This window comes from Coturnix japonica, chromosome 23 (genome assembly GCF_054131305.1).
Source record: "Coturnix japonica strain WE chromosome 23, WE-NBRP24, whole genome shotgun sequence".
NCBI lineage: Eukaryota > Metazoa > Chordata > Aves > Galliformes > Phasianidae > Coturnix > Coturnix japonica.
Genome location: NC_140685.1, coordinates 4,465,684 through 4,488,001, shown reverse-complemented (window position 1 = coordinate 4,488,001; position 22,318 = coordinate 4,465,684). Strand labels below are relative to the sequence as shown.

General features: G+C 51.8%; 1 protein-coding gene across 3 annotated transcripts in view; it reads left to right on the top strand.

Moving 5' to 3' along the window:
- The first annotated feature begins 9,103 nt into the window (after nucleotides 1-9,103).
- MGAT5B (alpha-1,6-mannosylglycoprotein 6-beta-N-acetylglucosaminyltransferase B) overlaps nucleotides 9,104-22,318 on the top strand; it is a 37,702-nt gene continuing 24,487 nt past the window's right edge. For 2 of the 3 annotated variants that reach the window (XM_015879800.3, XM_015879799.3), the window contains exons 1-3: nucleotides 9,134-9,421; nucleotides 12,272-12,384; nucleotides 21,293-21,437. In XM_015879800.3, coding sequence (XP_015735286.1) covers nucleotides 9,354-9,421; nucleotides 12,272-12,384; nucleotides 21,293-21,437 — 326 coding nt within the window. In that variant the 5' untranslated portion in view covers nucleotides 9,134-9,353. Of the gene's footprint in view, nucleotides 9,422-12,271; nucleotides 12,385-21,292; nucleotides 21,438-22,318 lie in introns of all 3 variants that reach the window. The other variant, XM_032448269.2, reaches the window with a different exon arrangement.

Below are 22,318 nucleotides of genomic sequence, written 5' to 3'. Positions count from 1 at the left end.
GCCGCTGAGAAAAGCATTTCCTTAGGAGGATCCTGACAGCGTGGGCCTGAAAGATGGGCTCAGGCTGTCACCCTGCAGCATCACTCACTCCTACAGCATCACCTTATGTCATGCGTGGGACAGAGGAGGTGCAGCCCACGGAGCTCAGCTCTGTGCCTCCATCCTGGCTCCTTGGCTGGTCTTGGATGTGTGACTGCAAGCAGGTCTTGGCTTCCCCACATGTGAGATGGGATCATTGCTAATGTGTGTCTGCTCATGGTCAAAATAACCACTGCATGTTGTTGGTTTTGAATATTAGAATCACTGAAGTTGAAGAGACCTCCAAGATCCTCCAGTTCTGCCCTGGGTGCCTTGCATTTAAGGTGCCTACCCTGTTGGCACATAAATGCACGTCAGACACTGTTGGTTGGCTGCACCAATGAAATTCTATCAGTCCAAAAAGGAGTGAGCAAATCTGCTCCAGCCTCCTGTGGGGGAAAGGTGCTGAGTGCATTCAGGCAGGGGGTGGATTTATATCTGCACATGCCTTTGACAGAAGCAGCTTTTCCCAGCGTTGCGGTTCATCCTGTGTTAATAAATGGCTTGTAACACCTCCCTGCAGCGGCCCTTCAGAAATCAGCTAACGAGGAGGAAGTCGAGATCAAAGATGAGCATCCTAATCCGTTATCAACACATGCCATCAGACTCTCCATCTGCTAGCAGAGGACCCTGTGATCCAGCAGCATGGAGCCAGCACAGATGCTTGGCGACCTCATTGCCTTCACAACCACTTGGTTTGGGTAGGTGTCACCTTGGATTAGTGGCATTGGAAAAGCCACACAGAGCCCAGGGAGGTGGTGCTGGAGTCACCATCCCACAGGTATCCAAGGACTGTGATTAGTTCCAAGGATGCAGGCAGTGCTGGTGGGAGGAGGGTGGTTGGTCTTGGATGATCTTAGAGCTCTTTCCCAACCTTAATAATTCCATGAGAAGAGGAAAAGTAACAGCGGGTAAAGGATGGTTTAATTTAGCAGCTCGTTTTGATCAAGTAATTATTTCTTTAAAAGCCCCGGATTTGTTAAAAAGTATCACAATTACTTTTCTTTTTTTTTAATTATGTCTACAGAATGAAGCGCTCATTTAATTAGTAAACATTTGGCACGCCTTTAAATAGGTTTTTAATTACATTAAAGGGACGCTGTCAAGGTGTCTTTCATCATTTTTAATAGACCTGCAGTTTAATCCCCCCTCCTTGTGTTTGGGTACCACACATTGGGCTCCAGATAAAAAGCAAGAAGTAATTTTAAAGGAGGAATTGTGTCCTTAGGAAACATTGAGAAAGACTCATTTTTTTTGTTCTGCCTGGAGGAGCCCTGTGTGTGCAGCTGTAGGTCTGGGACAGGAGGATGCTCAGTGTTTGGGCAGCATCCTTACAGCCCTTAATCAAAGGTATGTTCTGAACAGCCAGCTGTAGCATTCAGGTGTTGCTTTGTGTCCTATGGAAGAACAGGGGAGCACCTGCCAGCCGTTGGGGCTTGGTGGCCTCATGCAGAGATGGCAGTCCCAGTGGTAGGCATCACATCCTGGCTGCAGAGAGATGCTCCATCCCCTTAGCACTGCTCATCACCCTTCATGCTTGAGGGCAGGTCTCAACCAGGGTAGCTCATGCCAGGAGAGGGGTCAGGCCCTGTGCTGAAACAACAGCTTTCCCCCTATAAATCACCCTGTGCTCTTTGTAACCCCTCCCTGCTGGAGCAGATGCTGCTCCTACAGCCTTACGGCTCACAGCTGTCGCAGATAGCAGCTCTCCTAATAAATCACCAGTGCTGTGCTAACTGATAGTGATGCAGGCTCCCAGAGGATGCCCGGTGCTGAGTCTCCAGGCTTGCCTTTGCATCTCCAAGTTGCTTGATGCTGCCCCATCCTCTCAGGCTAAGCCTGATGAATGCCAGCCTGTGAGGGGTATTGCTCTCTCCCTGCCCAGAGCTGGTGGGCTCACTGTGCCTGTGTGGTTGGTGAGTGATAAACGAGGCACTGAGCAGCACAACAAAGCATGGCTCAGCCTGTGTGTCTTCATTGCCCCGCTGTGCCTCACTGGAGCTCAAGTTTCCAGCCTCTGTGCTTGGCAAGGCTCTGTAATTAAAACATACGCAATCACCAGAGGCACAGACAGCCTGGCCTGGGTGAGCTTTTCCTGGCGTGCCTCCAAAGGTAAAGAAATAAGAACTCAGATCAGAGTGTGGCAGTGGGGAGGCAGTGCTGGTGGGCCACTTGGGATATGGGGTGCATGGAACAGGGATGCTGGAACCATGAGGAGCTCCAGTGTCCTTACTTGAGCACCTGCTCTACTGGCCAGCAGCACAGCCTGAATACCTCCCTGAGTATTCCCTTTGTTCCTCTTCATCCTCAACAGCCTCAGTGATCTCCTGGAAGGGGCACTGCACATGGGGTGATGGAGGAGCAACCTCCATCCCTGGAGCAGGGAGTCATATTGCTCCTCTTCCCCCTTCTTGCAGAGGGAGCCATGTCACCTCCTTCCAGCTCCAGTTTCCAGGGATACAGTGATGGAGGCTGCAGCAGGTGGAGGTGCTGCCCCAAAATCAGAGCTGGGAAGTTGCATGGTGCAGAGGAAATCCTGTCCACTTGGTTTGTTTGCCATCACTATGCCAGGTAGAGGGGATGGTGCTGCAGGACCTATGCCATACATGGCTCCCTGCATGGGGCTGTGCAGCCCGGTTTTGTAGGGTCAGGTGCCCCAGGATCATTGCCATCCCACTGCTGCTCTGTGATGAGGTCCCTGAGGTGCAACCTGCACCCTTTATGTCCCCACTCTTACAGCTCGAGATCTTTCTGGAAAGGAGTTGTGAACAAGCAGGATCACAGCTTTTCAAGGCTTCCATAAAGTATGAATGCGTAATAACATTTGCATAAATAATTCAAGATAGTCAGCACGGGGGATATTTCCTCAGCAATTTCACGTGGGCTCCTGCAGCTCAGTTGTCTCCGTGCTGGGTGTGAGCAGCTCCCTGCATTTAGAACAGGCAAATCCTGGACGTGCTGCATCTCCTGCTCCTCCTCAGCCTGCAAACCGCTCTCCCTCCTTCCTTCCCCAAGCTCCCAGCGCTATTAGCACCTCTAATTAGAGCTGCTTATTGATGTACTGCTGTTTGCCTAAGCGTGGCTGATGAAGGCAAAAAAAAAGCCCTGAGCTGAACTGAACCTGGGGATTGCTAGGAGAGGGGATTGGTGGCCCCATTTTATAGGACAGAATGGGATGCCTTCCTTCTACAACACGTGGGAGCCTGATTGGAGTCCCAATAGTCCTGCAGAAACTCAAACCTGAGCATGTTGGTTCTCCCAGGGTCTCTCTGCAGTGCCCAGTGTGGGACCTGGGGCATTTTCCCTAGGCCAGTCGCCCATTTCTTGGGTATCTCTGGGAATATTCATTGCAGTGTCCTCTCTGGTGTAGTGCTGCGGCAATAGGATATCTGGGAAGAAGTCCTAATGCCATACTTCTTCCTCCAGGTGTCACCAACTGTTGCTTTTGTCCCTGCATATTTGTGTCCAGAGGGTGCTGATGGGTTGATGGTTGGATGAGATGACCTTGGAGGTCTTTTCTGACTATTAATGCTTCTATGAATTGTGCCTCAGTTCAGGAGAAAGAGCTGAGCACTGAGTTATGGGCATGGGACTGATCCCAACTGTCTCTCTTGGGTTGGGACCTTGGGGTGCTCATAGCTCTGCAAAGCCACTGGAGCAGTGCTGACAGTTCCTTGGTGTGCTGAAGTGTAGGGATGGGGATGGGGACACTGCATCCCACCAGCAGCAGTGATGTGTGGGGATGTCCCTCCTGATCTTGTCTTGCTTTGGCTCTTGAGGCTTTTCCCAGCCCATGCATGGTGATGGCAGCCATGGGGAGATGGCGCTTCTGGGCTTGGAGGGGATGGGGAGCCCAGAAAGTGCTGCTGAGAATACGATGGAGCTCCATGGAGCACAGCATCCCCAGCACTGCCTTATCCCTGGGACAAGTGTGACGTGCTTCAGGAGAAGCATTTCCCTTCCCCCTCACCATCAGGTTTTATTAATTCCCCATGCGGTGAAGTCTCTATTAATAATGGTTGCAGGATCTGGCTGGTAAAGCTGGGTAATGAGATTCTCTACCTGCTGTTCCTGCGCTGCTGCGATTGCATTCGGAGGGCCAAATTCTATGTGGATTAATTAAAATGAAAACAAAAGCAAAAAAAAAAGAGGAGTTTGCCTGAATTATTTACCAGCATCGAGGAGACAAAGCGGTAATTGCAAGAGTCTCAATGCAGGTGTTGGGGGGTGAATTGAGGGCTGGCTGCTGCTCCTGTTGGATGTTCATCAATCCTCGTGGATGCTGTAGGAGCTGCTGCCTCGGATCCTTCCAGCTCAACCCTCAGAATTGCCCCATTGGCTTCAAAGGGATTGGGACTGCTTTTCAGTGGGGCATTGCATTGCCTGTAGGCTCTGTGCTGTCCTACCTGCTGACCCCAGTGCTGACTTGATGCCAAGGTTTTGTCTGTAGGAAAAGAGCAGCGAAAGGCAAGAAAAATGAAAGGAAATGGTCCAAAAAAGTCCACGTAATCATATATGCTCTGATCAATATCAATTTATCTCCATATTGAAGTCCTGACTCCTCCCGAGGAGAAACAAGCGGAGCTGCCCATTAGAGTTCATCTTTAAAGCCCATAAAGATTTAGGACAGTGTAATCGCTCCCGGATTTGATATTTTATGGCTGTTCACACTTCCAGTTTTTAACCCAAAGACCTACATGTGCAGCAGGAGCGACTCAACGTGAGGAGCAAAGCAGCACAAAGCCCTTCAACACTGCACAGCCAAGCACAGAGAGCAGAGCAACAGCGCCCATTGTTACGAGCATTGGTGGTCGGCAGCAAAGCAAATCAAATCAAAGCCCCTTGGAGCTCCTGATTTCATGTTGTCTGGTGCATTTTTCTCTCTCTGAGTTTTCGATTCATCTGAATTTTATTTCATTTTATTATTTTTTTTTCCCCTGGGTCTCTGCTAATAGAAATCGCTTTGTTGTTAAACTCAATTTCACTCTTGACTGGATTGAAATATGCTTATTTCCCTTCTAAAATCATCATCATAAAAATCTGAAATGATCTCCGCTTGTCGTACGTGAAAAGGGAACATTTTTCTTCATGCAGGTTTTGGATATAGGTTTGTTTTCATCACTCTGTGCTGCCAGCCCGTTGCTTGGGGGCTTCCCCATTTGCTGCTTTGTGATCCGGATTGGTCAGCAGATGATTTGCTGGGTGGTTCTGGATGCCCTTTGGCAGGGATGGGGCTCCCCATTGCTCTGAATGGCCATTTCTCTGCACAGCCCTTGGGGTGCAGGAGGGCTCAGGGCTCAGTAAATACAGTGGGAGTGCAGGGTGTGTTGCACTGAGGGCATCCAGCAGCTCCAGCACGGGTTGGGCTCTGTCTCTTCTGCTTCTTGCTTCCAAAACGGGAGAGCAGAGAGCCCTGCTTTAATCCTTATCCTAATGGGGCTTCATTAGGAGAGGGAATTCAGGCTGTGGGATGGTTTTTGAGATGGGGAATGGAGATATATGCTAAGCCTCAACCAAGCTCACCCAAAGGAGGATGCCTTATTACCCTGGGGATGGGGCTCAGCATCTCCCCCCTTCATGGTCTGCCTAGAGCTGCTGCGGCCATGAGTTGTCCCTGCTGTCTCAGGGGTAAATGAGGCTCCAGCAGAGCTCTGCAGTGATGTGGGTGCATCTCAGGGCTCCACTGTGCACCTCCATTTGTTCCCTCTGGGCATCTTCCTCTGCAGCAGAGCAGTCAGGAAGTGACTGCTGGTGGGGGCCTTCCTTTCACCCTTTGTTTTCATTTTTTCCCCTTGGTTAAGCCAGAGTCAATGCTGTTTGTAATTAACACCACAAGAAAAATACACTAATTCCCTTCTCCAAGAGGAATAAGAGAAATTCAGCTTCCCTTCTGCTCTCAAAACACATAATCCTGTGGGGATCTAAGGAGCGATCCTTCACTCTGTTTTCCTGAGCTCTGAGTGCATTAGCATCTAATGGAAGGGAAGGACTGCGCTGGTGGGCAAGCAAGGGTGGGAGCATTCCAAATTCCCCATGCAGGGCTGTGCTGAGGTTACCTCATGCTGATGGGGACTGTGGGATGCTGTGCTTTGTGCTGACCAGGCTATGTCCCAACTTGGGTGCTGGGGTGGATGTTTTGTTGGCATAGTCCCTTCCTGACTCTTGTTCTTTCAGCATTTTGGGGACCTGGGTGTGCAGTGAGGCCTCAGGCTTCCCAGGAGCTGTGTTTTCCCCATCAGGCTTCCCTCAAGACAGAGGTGCAGTGCAATAATTGAAGCTGAGCCAGTGATGGAGGGGGAGTTGTTAGAGACCGATGAGGAGGGCCTTATCCCCATCCACACCACATCCCTTGAGGGGAACGGAGGAGTTACTGTGGTAAGTGATCTTATCAGCCAGAGCGTTTGGGCACTGCAGCTCCTGCAATCAAATTATATTCCCTATCTTAAGGGCAAAATTGTGCATGGGGAGAACTCGAGACAAGTGGCTTGTCACTGTATTACAGCTGGGTGGCTCGCTGTGATCCTCCTCCAATGCAATCATTCATTTTCTGTGAAGACCCAATGGCATGGGGAGGAGAAACGTGGGCAGGGGCCAAGCCCTGGGGCTTGGAAGTGCTGAATCATAGAATCACGGGATGGTTGGAGTTGGAAGGGACCCTAAAGGCCATCGGGTGCCAGCCCTGTGCTGAGCAGGGACACCCACAGCTCCATCAGTGCTCACAGCCCATCCCTGAGCTTGGCTGTCTGCAGGGATGGGGCACCACCTCCCCTATGGGCAACCTATTGGAGGGGTGCAGGGCTGGAGCAGAAAGTGTATGGCTGCCGAATTGATCCTCTCCTTTCCCTGCTGCTGCCCAATTCACATGCTTCAAAATAATAACAAACATACACGTGTCTACGTACATAGAACTTCAGCATATTGATTTTTGGAGGCCAGTGCTCCTCAGCCTCCATAGAAGATGATTCACTGCATTATTACCGTTCTCGGGTTTGAGATTTATCACTCCAAGCAGACAGCGGGCTGTAGTTAATTAAGCTTTTGTTTCAGGCAGCAGCAGGGGGAAGGGACAAACTGCTGCTGTGCAGGGATGAGGGTGCCACATTCCCACCATGGGGACACATCCTGCACCATTAGGGCTGGCTCTGGCTGGGCTGTGGCCATGTCACATCCAAAGGAGGAGTGAAGTTTATTGCCTCTGAAGCCACGCAGGATATCAGCTGCAAGATTTGCGTGCTCCCTTGAGCTGAATGGGCTTTGTGTTCCCTGGGCACTGCTGTAAATGCAGTTTCTCCCTTGCACCCTGCTGGGCTGTGTGTGTGGGCAATGCCTTTCCTCCTGCCTGAGCAATTCTCCCATTACAGCCTTGCTCAGTGCCCTGCAGGGTGAGGCACATCTGCACAAGCAGCACAGCAGGTTCTGTGTCCTCCCACTGCACCTGCAGGTCAAGGTTCCCCGCTCATCACTGCACTGATGGGGTTTTGCACGTTGTTAAAGGGGTTGATGCAACATCATGCTCCCATGCAGGGTAATGGACAGATGCCACTTAATGTGCTGGCTGGAGCCTGAAGAGAAGCTTGGAACACAGGGATTGCAGGAGCAGACTTCTGCATTTCATTCTCTTTTGCTTGCAACCCTCACAGTCCCTGCTCTGCACCTTTGGGGTGGGATGCTGCTTCCCCCTCAGCCGCTCCTGGCACACAGGAGGCACTGATTTGGCTGCTCCATTGACTGCTTCATGTTGTGCTTTGATGGGGATTAGGAAGGTTTCCAGTGCCAGTGTGCTGAGCTGGGCTCCGAGCTGAGGGCCCTGCTGGAGCAGCACTCTCATACTGACTGGGGATAATGTGGGTTTGTCAGGTGTTTTCACAGCTCGGATTAGAAGCAAAAGCCTCCTGATAGAAGGGGTGGGAATGGAGATGGGGCAGCAGGACCCCCCCAGTGTCCTTATTACTCTGCTCCTCTCCTTTCCCTAAGGTCAGGTTAGGAAAACCAGATGCTTAAGAGCAGACAAGTTGAACCCAGCTCATATATAAATCTTCTGTATTTACAACCCCCTGCCAGGCAGGCTTGGGTGGCTGGGTTTTTTTTCCCTCTCCTTACTTCTCCTCAGCAGAAAAGTGCTGTTTCATGGAGAATTTCCAGCTGTCTTCTGTCTGCTAGCTCGCTGTGCCTGCTGCTGTTGCAGCATTCGCTACCTGGAGCGCTGCTGACTTAAATCAACCCCGATGTAGGTCATCAGGTAGGGTGGCATCATCACCCCTGATGCAGGAATCAGTGCCCGGGGTCTGTGCTGCTGGGGGCTGGAGAGGGGCACCCACAGGCTCTGTGTGCATCCTTTAATCCCGAAGTGCTTTTTGTGCTTGTCACCTTTGTCCCCTCCCCGCTGCACGAGCTGGGAGGACCTTTGCTGAGCTCAGCAGTCTCTTCTCCTACCTCAGCTCCCATGGCCTTTCTTTGTCTGTGCAGGATGCTGCCCTACCTCGGGCCTGGTTGCTTGGGGCTGGAAGCTGCATTGTGGGGTATCACTGTGAGCCCCCAGAATGAAAACGTCTCGAAGGAGCATCACAGCCCCAGGTTGGTGCTGTCAGAGCACGACTCCAGACAGCCCCCTTCCTCAGCAGTGGGGCTCACCCAGCTCCTTGTAACCCCGAAATCAGTCAGCACCCAGCTCCAGCCTGGCTGCGGGGTGATGCTGCTGCCTGCACCGCTGTGCCCCCACCCCTGGTGCTGCCATCTGCCACCTGGAGGGACGAGCATCCTCCCCCCGTCCCTCAAAACCACGCTCCCCCCGCAGCATCCACACTCCACGACCACCCCTCCTCTCCCTTCCCGAAGCCACAGCATCACCTAAATTCGGGCTAAGACGTTAAAAAAAAAGAAAGCAATGCAGAAATAAATACATTAATAAATATCCTTCTCTCCCCCCCCCCCCCCCCCGAAAACCCATCCGAACAGCCGCTAGATGGCACGCCGTGCCCGCGCACCTTGCGCGGCTCGGGGCGGAGCGGGGCGGGGCGGAGCGCGGAGCTGCCCGCGGGGCTGCGCGGAGCTGAGCGGCCCCGGGATGGGCAGCGGGTAGGGAGGGCGGCTTTGGGGGGGGGAGAGGGAAAGAGGGGGAGAGGGGGTGGGGGGGTGCGGTGGCAGCGGATGCTCCGCACCCCGCACCGCGCCATGCGGCCCCGCTGAGCCCCGCACGCTGCCGCGGAGCCGGGTGGGGTGGGGGTGGGGGGGTGCGGGGGCCGCCCCCATCCCCGCTGGCCCCGCAACTTTGAACGATGATCACAGTCAACGCGGATGGCAAGATAATGGTCAGGAGATGTCTCGTCACCTTGAGACCCTTTAGGTAAAGTTGGGGTTTTTTATTCTTCCACACCTTGATTATTCCTCCGGGGTAGAAAGAGGGGGTGGGTTTTATTTTTATTTTTAATTCATTATTATGATTTTGATTCTTATTTTGTCTCGCATGCGGGTCGGCCCCAGATGGAGACATCGGGAGCCCGAGCAAGTTTGCCGGCAGGTCAGCGCTGGCTGCCGGTCACGGCGGTACCTTGCGGGGGTTCATTGCGGGGCTGCGTGCGGTTCCGCTCACCTTCCTCAGCGATGTCGGTGCTCGCTGGGGAGTTGGATCCTTCGGATTAAACCTGCGGGTGCTGCTGGGGATGTGGAATCCCACACCTGAACCAGAGGCAGAGCTGGGGCTGCTAACAGTGCCAGCGCGGCTCGGTCCTCTTATTGCTTTTATTTTAGCTTTATTATTATTGTTTTACATTTGATGTCTCCGTGCCTTGGTTTTCCCCCTCCATCCCTTTGCTCTCCATCTCTCTCGCACCGGAGATTCGCTTTGTTGCTCCCAGACCTGAGCCACATGGGAGGCACCGGTAATTGCTCCGTCTTTTTCTAAGGGAAAAAAGGGATCGAAATGACAGCGGGAGGGGAAGCTGTGTGTGTTTTTGGGGGATGCACAGTGTGATGCACAATGTGGTGCGGGTTGAGCCCGGGATCGGCAGAGAGATCTGACCGCTGCCTTTTTATTCGGCCCCCGCAGCAGGTTGTGGGGATGGAGCCGTGCTTGTGCCGTTTGCTTGTGTTCGCTATTGGAGATGAACGGCTCCTCACCGGCTGCCCACAGCCCTTCTCGGGGCTGGATTCCACGGCAGCACCCTGGGGAACCGATGGGACGTGGCCAAGGTCATGGCGAGGGAGTGGGGGTCCGCATGGCTCTGAGCTCGGGAGAGGGGCAGAGCTTTCTGGGCTGTGAATGTGCAGCCATAGGAGGTGGGAAGGACACGTGCAGCCCTTTAGTAGCGGCTGTTTGCATTCCCAGGTGAGTCTGAAGTCCCCAAGTCGAAGGGATCGGCTGAGAATCCCTGCCCCCATATACCCAGCGCTGTGGGCATGGATCCCGGGGCAGGAACACTGGTGTGCAGAGCACAGCACCTGCATGGTCCCACCTGCAATCCATGGGCTGTTTTGTGCTCTCCAACCAGTGCAGCCCAGTAAGATGTACTGCCATGGTGGCAACTGGGGCAGGTCCTTCCATTCGGGTGCTCAGCAGAGACCCGTAGTGTGTCCCCTGCTCAGTGTGGGTTCCTGGCAGCGATGCCATCAGCAAACAGCGAGGAGGAAACCTGACCCTTTGCACCAAAACAGTCGTAAATCACACTCCAGTCACACTTAGCAAAGTGATGCAAACAACCCCGAGCTGTGAAAGTGCCTGCAGCAAGTGGGAAGGGGGAGAGAGCAAGCCAGGGTGTGAGCAGGCTGTGGGGCTGCTTAGGGATGGCTCTCACTTTGGTCTCAGCAGCAGCAGCTGTTTGCTTTGGGGCAGAGCTGGATTTGGGCATGGATTTCTCATGGGTGTGCAGAGGGACCTGGCAGCAGAACTCACACGGTTGGAGCACGGTGGTGATGAATTGGAGGTGATGTTGGCAGCAGGCAAAGGCAGCATGTGGGATAGATGCTATTTGGTCATTGGAGCACTGTGGCATTCAGCAAATGAGACTTAATTTGGGGAACTGAAGTCCCAGCCCATCCATTGGGCAATATGGAAGATCTGAACCTCGTTTATATCTCCTTCATGGCGTTCATTGTCTGGACAGAGGAATTTCTACCCTTTAAGGTAGAAATGCTGGGCTGGGTCTGCTTCTGCACTGGGAACCTTAATTCAATTAGGATCGGATCCTTCTTGCATCTCCCCCCGGTGTCTCTGTAATCCAATCAAAATCAAGCAGATTTTGTCTCCTAATAAGATGCTGGAATGGGGATCTCCCAGTCTCTCTTTCTTCCCAGAGTTAAACTAACACTCCTTGCCAGGTTATAACCATGAAGATTAAAATGCACAATTAAGGTCTTGGGTAATGATGAAGATAGTGTCAACAGGGTGAGAATGGAGAGTGGGATCAGCTGTGAGGATTTAAGGAGCCACCCAAACAGGAGGTTTCTGCAGCGTCTATAGAGGTATTTTAGGCAGTTCTACCTTTCTTGGAGGGATCAGCTCTGCCTGTGGGTCTCCAAAGGGGACTGGAAGCACTGCTGGGGGCACCACAACCTCTGCTCCCCATGGCCATGGGGCAGGGACCAGCAATGCCACACACTGCATGGGGCTACTCCACAAGGGTCAGTAGGTGAATACTGTAAGGCAAGTTATGTTACCTCCAAAGATGGACACGGTGCTGGGTGGCAGTGCTGGGTTCTGTGCCACTCTTATGCCCTGCAGATGATGTTGTTACCTTGAAACATGCTGGCCCTGAGCACAGCATATATTCTCCTTGAACGCTCATCCCCAAATCTGGACACAGTAGAAACACCAGCAGCCTGGTTATGGGGGAAACAAAAAGGAGTTGTTTTCCTTTTTTATCATTGTTATTGGTTTTATGCTGTAGGTTGTTTTTTCTTTTAGCTCCTGTGGGAGAAAGGGAAGGTACAAGGTCTTGCTTTTCCCTGGGCTCTCTCAGAAGGAAAATGAGTTTTGTTTGCTGAGTGGTTCCTGCAGCTGCTTTGGCTGAGCTTTCCTACCCAGACCCTGCTAGAGGGTCACAGTGACTTCAGAAGGTGTTTTGGGCTCAAACACACCATTTTGCTGCCGGGGGTTGGGTAGGAGCATCTTGGGGCTCCTCCCATTCAATAAGGCCATGGTTGGAGGCAAGAGGCAGCTCCTCACCCCCTCCTTACGGCTTTGCTTTCTTCCCTGCAGGATATTTGTGCTGGGCATTGGATTTTTCACTCTGTGCTTCTTAATGACGTCGCTGGGAGGGCAGTTCTCGGCCAAGCGCCTCGGGGATTCACCCTTCACCATCCGAACTGAAGGTAAGAACCTCTCCATGGCCTCACAGCCCACCCGTTGTCTGGCCAAGCTGGGGATGCAGAATGTCCCAGCCCAGGGGGATATACTGCTGCAGAGCTGAGCATGGCACAGACTGCGATGTCAGCAGCAGCCAAGGTTCCCAGAAACCTGCCAGAGTCCCCGGGTTCACCCTAAAGGATTCCATGAAGCTGGGGCAAAATGACAGTGAAAGGCCACTGTCCCCTTTTCTGGTGGGATAACTTTTTCTATCCTTATTCTAGTCACCTATTTAACCCAAATCTGAGTCTGCTGCCTCCTGCCCTTGGTGTCTTTGCATTCAGCAGCACAGTCCTGGGGCTGGATTTCATTTCTTTTCCTAATTTCTGAAGCGCCTCTGGTTTGTAGCACTGCTTAAGGCAGGTACTGCTGTGTTAGGAAGCTCAGAAATTCAGAGTAAATCCATTTCTTTAGTCCATTGGATGGATTCTCAGAATGATTTATTGCTTCCAGTTGAATTGCTGCAGATTTGGCTGCTGTGTCACTTGTTTGGAAAGATTTGGTCTGCTCCTTATCTAACACAGCATCTGGGACAGGAGGGTTCGTCCTATGTAGGGATTGAGAAACCTGGAGGGATGGTGCACATTGGCCAACCTCATCAATGCCACAGGGAAAAATGGGGATTGGAGCCCTGTGAGGTGGGAAAGGTCCGTGTAAAGCACAGGCTGGTGCCTGGGTTGGAGGTTCTGGCCGTGCTCTGCTTGGGGTGCAGAACTTGATTCCCTCCAGGCCCCATGGAGAGACTCTGAGCTGTGCCAGGGGAGCACTGAGCGCCTGTAGGATGGGGGTGAGGGGCACACGGATGGGTTGGCTGCTTCTTAGCGCCGTGACATCTCAGTGGATCAATTTGAATAACAAACGGGCATTTAATTAACATGTGTTATGGATCCCAAGGAAACCCAAGAAATATCACTGGTTGTTATCGTTGCTGTTAAGTGCACAATGCTGGTCTGAAGACTAGCTCAAAGGAGCAGGTTAATTTGGCTGGGCTGATTAGCTGCTAATGTCGGTAATTGAGGGAAGAGGGCCAGCATTTACATGGAGCCCTATGGGCTCAGGACTGCTGGGTGCAGAAGCATCGCTGGGTGCGTGCTCAGATGTGTGTGTTGTGGGGCAGGGTCTGAGCATGCAAGGTCCTCTGCGTGCTGTCTGAGCAAGGGGCTCATTGATGCATTGGGTTTAATGGCTCCCTTTGAGCATCATTCATTATTAACTAATTAATTTTGCAGTGCAAGCTGGCAGCGTCCTTTCCCATCTGCTCTGGGTGTGAGCTGCCTCACTAATGCAGCAGGTGCAGTTTGGGGCCAGCGAGGCTCTGCTCATGGGGTTCTCCCTGCAGACCTCCTTGCCTTGCAGCTGCTGTGTCCTCACTTAATGCATCCCACCAGGTGTACACGGGGCTGACAGTGCTGTGGTGTCGGCCTGCCCAGCACCTCCAGGTAGTTCACATGGGAGAACTGTTGGCTGTGGATAAGCAGTGACCGTTCATTGCAGTGCTGGTTTCAAAGCCACACCAGGGCTATTCTTGCTTCCCCTGACCCCTTGGGTGCTGCGATCCCAACTCAGCTTTTGGCTCATGTGCATTTACCCAAACTGTGCTTTGAGGAGAGCTTATGGAAATGCCACAGCCTTGCCCAGAGCTTTCTCAGCATCTGAGCTGAGCGGGCAGCCAATCAAAACCAAAATGAAGATGGATAGAAGGCAGGAGCATGAAAAGGAGAAATGGATAATGTCACAGCCTGGAAGTTAATCCCGTTTTTAATTTCATTTTTATATGTGAATCTCCTCCTAGGAGACTCTCTCCAGCCCAATCTCTGTGTGTGTGTGCCAGAAATCGCTGCTCAGATGGGTTCTTTGCTCAGTGATTTGATGCAGCGGAGGCTTTTGCGTCTTAAAGATAAATAAAAACCTCGAGGAATGTGTGGTATTTTCTCCTAATCCTGCTGCCAAATAAACACAGACAGAGGTTCCTTTGTTTTGATACGGTCACCAGGAGAATTTGTTCAACAAGCAAAGATCTGCATTGGCAAAAGGCGTCTCCTGTGTGGGAGATGCATTGGGAGCAGACCTACACTTGAGAGGTTCAGCTGTCTGTGCCCTCACCACACCTCCTCTTTTACATTTAAAGTGTTTTCATTCCTCCCAAACGTGATTTGTTTTAGGGCTGTTTTGGGGCAGGGTAATTGTCTTGGAAAAGCACTGAAATCTTTAATGGGGAGCAGGAAACAGAGAGCATCACTGCAATGCTGCTGCTCCATCCCAGGTTGGAGAGAGATGTTTGGGGGTCTGATTTCCTGGGGGCTGCAGGGTAGGGACCCAGGTGGGATGCTGAGTGGGTTTGTAATGCACACAGGTATATGGAAGTGCTACAGTCCTGGGCTACCAGATGGCTCTGGTTTGTTACACTGGGGCAAAGGGCTCAGGAGAAGTCCTGCAGCCGACACAGATTGAGCTGGAAGTGGCACTGACCATCACCTGGCAGAAATCCTGCCCTGCTCTCCCCAGAGCAATTCTTGCTGTGTTGTGCCGTGCCTTTCCTGTGGAGCTGTTCCTTGCTCTGATTCTCAGTGTCTCACCTGCTTAAAGCAATTTTGTCCACTGATGAGTGCAGAAGTGGAGAGGAGGGCTGTCTGGGTCTGCACAGCACAGCCAAGTCCTTCTGTGTTTGTAGTTCCTCTCTCTTGGGAGGAGGGATTCTAATGGAGAGGAGCTGGAGCTGAGCTGCAGAAGGTAATGCTGAAGGTTGTTCGGGGTTTTATAGGGCATCTTTGCTGTTCCAGAGTCACAGCACCACGAAACGCCGGGATCTCGTGTTAGTTCAGTGGCATCAATGGCTCCCTGAGGAGCAGAGCAAAGAGGCCAAAGGGAAATGTGAGAGCCAACACACTCCCCTCAGAGGGGCCCTTTGCTCTCACTCCCACTTCTGCTGGCTTTCCGTCTGCTGCGGTGCATCCCAGCTGGGTTAGTGTGTCCAGATAGTGTCGTTTGTTCTCACGGCAGATGCAGAAAGGTCAAGCTCAGCATCACTAATGATCAGAGAGAGCTGGAATACCTGCGCTGTGCTGCCCTGCAGTTGGCTGTGCTTGCGGGGGGTGGAGGAGGGGAAGCTCTATGCATGGCCCTGACCCTCTGCATATGGTTGTGGTGGGGGAGGACAGCCAGGAGGGGACGGCTCAGCTCTGTGGAGAGGTAGGAAAACACAAATGTGTCTGTCCTGGCATCCTGCCGTCTGTTGTGTTGTGGCTCTGTCTTGGAAAGGGTAACTTCTGCTCTCACCCTTTCAGGCTGAAGTGCATTTCGCTTGGCATCAGCAAAATACCCCAAAGTGGCTTTGCCAGATCGTTGTATGCAACCTCTCCAGGTCTCTGGCTGGAGAGCACTCAGGGAGTGAGTGCCTGGGCTGCTCTGGGGATGTTACACATCGCTGTGTGTTTCGGGGGGCTCATGCTCCCTTTGCCCTCAAGAAGCCATGTAAGTTATGTACCCATCTCATTGCCTTAATGCATGCTGAAGACAGCAGGAGAGCCAGTTGCAAAGCCTTGTGTAACCCCATAGCAATGATAGGGCACATCTCAGAGCGTGGGACAGAGCTGGGAAGGTTCAGCTGTGCAGACCTGGCTGTAATTACTGCTAGCTCCATTCCAAGCGAGCTGTGATCTCTGCAGGGCTGCTTTCGTTTTGTTGGATGTTGTTGATGCTGTTTGCTGAGCAGCGCCGTGGCTGTAAGCACCTTGTCAGGATGTGCTGTTAAAGCACCAGTGTCTCGCCCAGGCAGCGCCGGGTGTTGGGGACAACACGACTGTCACAGCGCCGTGACCTGCTTTCAGATGTTCCTTATGCAGAGCTCCCTCGAAAGGCAGAAGGAGGCTTTGCCATCTGACATCCCTCAGAGCAGCGTGGCTGTGGCTGCCCAGCTCCCCATGGTGGGTGCTGTTGGCATCAAGGCTGCTACATGATACGTGTCCCCAGCGGGTCCTGCAAGTCCCTTCAGCTTTGTTTTTCTGCCTGGGCTTTGTGTCCCACCAGCCCTGCTCCCTGCTGCTCCCAACAGATGCTCAGATGCTCCAGGGGTTCTTTGAAGCAGCTCCATGAGGCAACAGGAATCACTTATGCTGCTGTTGCTGCTGAGTGTGTGGAGGCTTCATTAGTTATTGTTTAAACTGGTGCTGGTGGGTGTGGGTGCTGCTGGCTGTGCTGCTGCACGCACCAGAAGTGGTGATGGGTTAGAAGTGTATGCTCTGCATGCAGTGTCCCCATGGGCAATGCCCTGTGGCAGCAAAGGGACTTAGTACTGTTCTCCTATGGCCACAACCTGCTGGGTGCTTTGGCCTTGGAACAGTCCCCATCCATTCAATGAGTGCGTACATGGTGCAGGTCCCCACATCGCTTCTGCAAAGGGATTTTAAGGTGGAGCTGTAAAACTTTATAGCTCTGACTAAATTGCTCTTCCAGGCAGGCAGATGTGTGCTGTGGAAATAGGGAAATGGGGACATCCAGCTGCTTGGGATGGGGTGGGAGCAATGGTTTGAGTGGATTACTGCAGATTCTCCTGCCCCATCCCAGCAGTGTCAGGGTGCAGCATCCTGCTGGGCCCAAGTGCTCCGTTATCTCCATCAGCAGTGGCTCCCAGGAGATGATTAAATCAATTAATTGATTTTCCATCGCTTGCAAGGAACTCAAACGGTATTTCCATCAACCTCTGATGAGCAAACAGCCCGCCACGGCCGGGAGGAATGTTAATGGCTCTCTGGGCTTTTATTACCCCTTTCACACTAAAATCAAAATTCATCCTGCACCTGGGAGCAGTGGGTACTTGAGGATATAAAGCACAGTAGGAAGCAGAGCAGCCTCTGAATGTGATCTTTCCCTACTGGGGTCCCAGTTGCAAAGCCAGGGTCTGACGTTGCTCTCCACATCCTGGTTTTCCCTGTGGTGTGTCTCTTGGGGCAGCACTTCTGGTCTGGTCTCTGTCCTTTGGGATGTGTGTGTGTGTGGGGAAAAGGTAATAAATGTGGGGGTGATTGGGGCAGCTCTGAGCTCTGTTGCAGCAATGTCTCCTGCCTATGAATGTTTGTACTGCTCAGCTTCCTGCCCTTTCTTATTTGTACAGAAATATGGAGCATAGAGATGCATGTAATGTTGGGCTGCAGTGATACATTACTGTACATTCGTGCTGGGGGACAGAGGTGACCGGTTGGCAGCACTCAGCCCTGCCAGGTTGTGCATTCCCAGTGCTGTGCAGTTAGTGCTGATTGCACCACAGTGGGCAAAGGGATGGATGAATCCAAGGGGGTAAATTGTGTGCTGCCCAGCCAATATCATCTCCTTCATCAGCCTTCCCCCCACTGACTTAAGGCTGCCTTATTAGCTGATTATGGGGCAGGCATTTCCCTGCCAGCTGCTGTCAGGAATGTTGTCATTGGCATGAATGCTGTTGAGTGGCTCCTTGTGCTTTTCACTGTGGCTGAACTGGTTTATGTTTTCCTCTGCATAGTTTAGATGATGTCAGTGGTTTGCAGATGGCAGTGATTGCTTGGTGTGCCCACACTCATGACTCAAGCTGACTAGCCAGGGTGGGTGATGTAGGGGTTACAGCATGGCTGGGCTGAAAGCATCCTTATATCCCATTCAGTTCAAACCTCTGCTATGGGCAGGGCCACCTCACATAGACCAGGTTCCCCAAAGTGCATCCAACCTGGCCTCAGGGATGGGGCACCCACAACCTCTATGGGCAGCAGTGCCAGGGCCTTGCTGCGATATCATCCTCATATGTAATCTGAATCTCCCCACCTTTAGTATAAAGCTATTACCCCTTGTCCTATTTCTACACTCTCTGATAAACAGTCTGTTTCTCTAAATGCTGGACTGGATGATCTTTAAGTTCCCTTCCAACCTAAGCCTTTCTATGACAATGTCCCTTCCTAGAGCTGCAGAGCAGGGGTGGCTCTGGTCTGGGTCTCAACTGGTGCCAGTTAGTGCAGAATTTCTGTGCTGTGGTTGTAATGGTCTACCCATCAGAGCTAGCAGGAGCTCTTGGCAAGTTGCTTTGCTCTTTTAATCTGCTTGAACCAGAATCATTAGCGTGGGTAAAGGGAGGTGTGAGGTGGGTTCGTGCTTTAGGATCAGCACCATGGCCAGATCCCGCAGCGTGTCTCTATGGGACGGTGCGAAGCTGAAGGCTGAGCTCTGCTGAGCAGCTGCTCCTTCCTGCAATCCATCTTGTCCTTTTGAGGAGCTTAAGTAGCCTCTAGTTGTCCTTTAAAGGAGGAAAGCAAAGCTGAGCAAATGATGCTTTAGATTGAAATTAATTCAGCTGGTATTTTCAGTGGATGTAAGTAATATCTCAGCATCGCTGAGCAAATTCCCTGCTTGTAGCTGAGCATTCAGCTGTAGTGAGACAGCCAGGCAGGGATGTGACTTATGTCTGAGAAGGAAGGAAAAGAATCCACAACAAATCAGCCATGTTATGAACAGGAAGGATATATTGTCACATTGCTTTCTCCATGCCAGGGGATGCCTTCATAGCAGGGCTCAGATGTGCCTCAGTTTCCCAACCCAACCACATCTCAACACGTTGCCTGTTCTGCAGAGAAACTCTTCTTTTCTCCCATCCACATCCTGACACGTCGGCTGTTGACTGTTCCACTGCAGAGAAACTCTTTCTTCTTCCAATAGCCATCGCCCTGAGGGGATGCTTTCTTTTCCTCCCCTGATTTCCTCCAATTACTTAGCTGTATGCTCTTCTGAAGCACCATAAATAATTCTCCTCCCTTCCCTGTGTTTACCAGCATGTCTCATGAAATCCAGTAAGATATGATTGATTGCAATCATTATTTCATAGTGCCGCTATGAAAACCTCTGTCAGGTTTGGTGATTGCCTTTAAAGAGTGCCTGCCGCTCAGAGAGCTGTCAGGAGCTGTCATACTTTAGCAAACTCCAATTAATCCGTTGAGCAGTTTTCCTTGTGTTTTCTTTCCCATCATAGCTGATTATCAGGGGTAATTAGAATATTTCTCCTTTTGTATTTTGCTTTTGTTTGCGTGTTGTTTTGCTGAGAAAAGTCGCTTGCGAGGCTTGTTTTGAAGGGGTTTGTGCTGCTGAGATGGGTTTTGGGTTCTCCTGCCTCCTCCCATGCTCTTCATCATGGTTTAAAGGCTGCAGATCCCCTTCTGGAGCTGCATGGCTCCCCCCAGACGCAGTGCTCCACCACAGGTTAACGAATCCATCCCAGCTCCTGCGTGTTTAAAAGAGTCTCTTCAGCACTTTTCCTCCTTTCTTTTGGGTTTTAATGAGGCACACTTTCCAAGAGATGTAATAATCGTTGCCAAAAATGTCAGATTGTTCTTGTTATCCTCCTTAAGCTTCTGGAACAACAACAACAAAAAGGCCAGCGGCTGAAAAAGAGAGGGGCTGGTGGGGAAAAGCTTCAGCTTCATCCCGGAGAGCCAGGGGAGAGCATGGGTAGGGGGAACATGTACTGGGACCACTGCTTTTGGGCAGGGGATGTGCTGCCCGGAGGGAGAACTCCACTCCCCAGCAGCAGCATTAGGATGCCAGGGAAGGAGAGTTGGGATGTGGAAGAAGGAGCGCTGGGATGTAGAGGAAGGATGTGGGAATTCTCCTTGGGGAGCCCCCGGGGATGAGGGTGTCCCTTGAGAAGGGCTTTTCCAGGTTCTGTGCTTTAATAAAGGGCAGAGCTGCTTCTGTGCCAGGGCTGTAGGAGCAGCTATTTGAATTTCAAACGAGCAGCACCACTAAACAAGCATCCTTAATTAAACGGATGCAGTCTGGCTGCAAACTGGGGCAGCAGCCTGGCTTGGTGGCTATAAATCATCTTCACTCCTTTTTCAGGCTCCATTCTTGCCCCTTCCCAGCAGCACAGCATGGCTGTGGGTTCCTCATGCATTTTCTGGCTTAAGTCCCTCTCACAGCTGTTACATTTTTGTTGGCTCTGTAGCTGGGCTATGTTTGGAGATGAACTTGGCCAGTGCAAATTGAGCTCCAGCATCAAAGTTTCCACTTCTATCCCCTGCAACATCTTTAAATTGCACCTTTTAGCAATTCTGCCTCTTAATGGGAAAAGCTCATGTCCTGCCCAGGGGTCTGCACCCTCCCTTGGTCACTGGGATAGATAAACAGGGCTCCTGTGTCCCCCCAGCCTGACCAGCACCTCAGGCATCCTAAGATTCAAGCAAAAACCCCTGACTTCTTGCCATGAACATAGTGCTGCCCCAGGGGTGCCCCTTTCCTAATGCCATGGGGTGTCCATGCATCCCCATGCTGCCTGCTCGTCCCCTGCTGCTTCATAACTGCAATGTGCACTGCCCTTTGCAAAGCTTATCTGAGTGGAATGGCGGAGATAAGCAAAATGAGAGAAGTTTGGGGGATTATGTGCTGATTAAGTTATTACTAACATGAAATGAATGGTGCTGAGATGAAACAGGAGCTTTATTTTCCATTGCTTGGCTCTGGGCTGACTGGCATTATGTTGAAGATCAAACCAAGAACCTGTGTGCTGCAGGTATGGGGCAGAGTGTGAAATGGGGCTGGAACCTCAGGCTGCCCTGCTGGGAGTTGGCTGAGCTGCAACACACAAATATTCTTTGTTCTGCAGGTTCTGTTGCCTGCAGCCAAATCCAGGTGCAGCAGGGCTCAATCTGAGCTCTGCACCTTGGGCATGATGGCAGATATGAGGCTACAAAACCTGGAGGGGACAGCAGGGCACCGTGTGGCCCCTGAAGCACAGTGCCCTGGGCTGGGGAGTGTGGTGAGGGCAGTTTTGAGCATTGCAGAGACTCTGCTTTGGCACCCGGCTCTGTCCCCCTGGCTGTGCCTGGCTGTGACCGTGTCCCTCTTGTTCTCTGTGCCCCACAGTGATGGGCGCTCTGGAGTCCCGAGGGGTGCTGCGGCGGATGAGCGACATGCTGGAGCTGCTGATGAAGAGGATGGACATCCTGGCCAGGCTGGAGAATGGCACTGATTTCCACAAAGGGGATGAGGCACGTTTCCCTTTGGACAGGTCAGTTGGAGGCACCGATGCCCCCATGCACCTCGGCTGTCCCCAAAATCATGAGCTTGGGGGGGTTTGTTGAGGGGTTGCCATGCTCAACACCTCAGAGTGGGGCCAGGAAATTCCAGTCTTGCTGATCCTCATCTTCCACCCTGTGCTGTTGGTTTTGCTCATATGGAATTGTGGGTGACCCATAGGGTGTGCAACAGTCCCCACTGCCTTGTCACCACTGAGGGTTTCTGCACCTCCCTGTCCCCACAGTCATTTCCATTCTTCTCCCCACTGCTTTTCTTATGAGCCTCTTCTGCACCTATAATGGAAAATATAGTAAGAGAGCCTGTAATTAAAGGCTGTACTGCACCAAACTGAGTGCACACACGAATTAAAGCTGTGCAGGAAGCCTGGGAGTGCATGGCTTTGCCTTTTAAGTAATGTAATTTTAACCACTGAAAAATATAATTTGCCTCTGTAATGGCAGGTGCTGGGGATTTTATTGTTGTGAGGCTGCGTGTTAGCCTCATGCACCAGCAGTAATCCAGGAGAGGAAGGGACGTAGCTGCTAGACTGGAAGGCGCTCGCTCTCATTTAGTGATGTTCTGGGCCAATTTCTCATTAGAAGAACCATTAATTCCAGGTTGTAATAATTTCTGTACATCAGAGATGAACTTAAAAGCATTTAGATGAGCTGGCAGCGATCGCCTTGCAGGGAAATCTCACATTGGGTGGCAGCAGCCTCGAGAAGCTGCTCACCCCCAGGGGGTTCTAGGGCTTCTCAAAGGGAATCATGGCCCTTGGTGCTGCATGGGGGTCTGATCCTGCTGAGCCTGAGAGGGATTGCAGAGCATGGAGTGCGTGGAAGCATCCTCTGGATTTTGTAGCTGTGCTGAGAT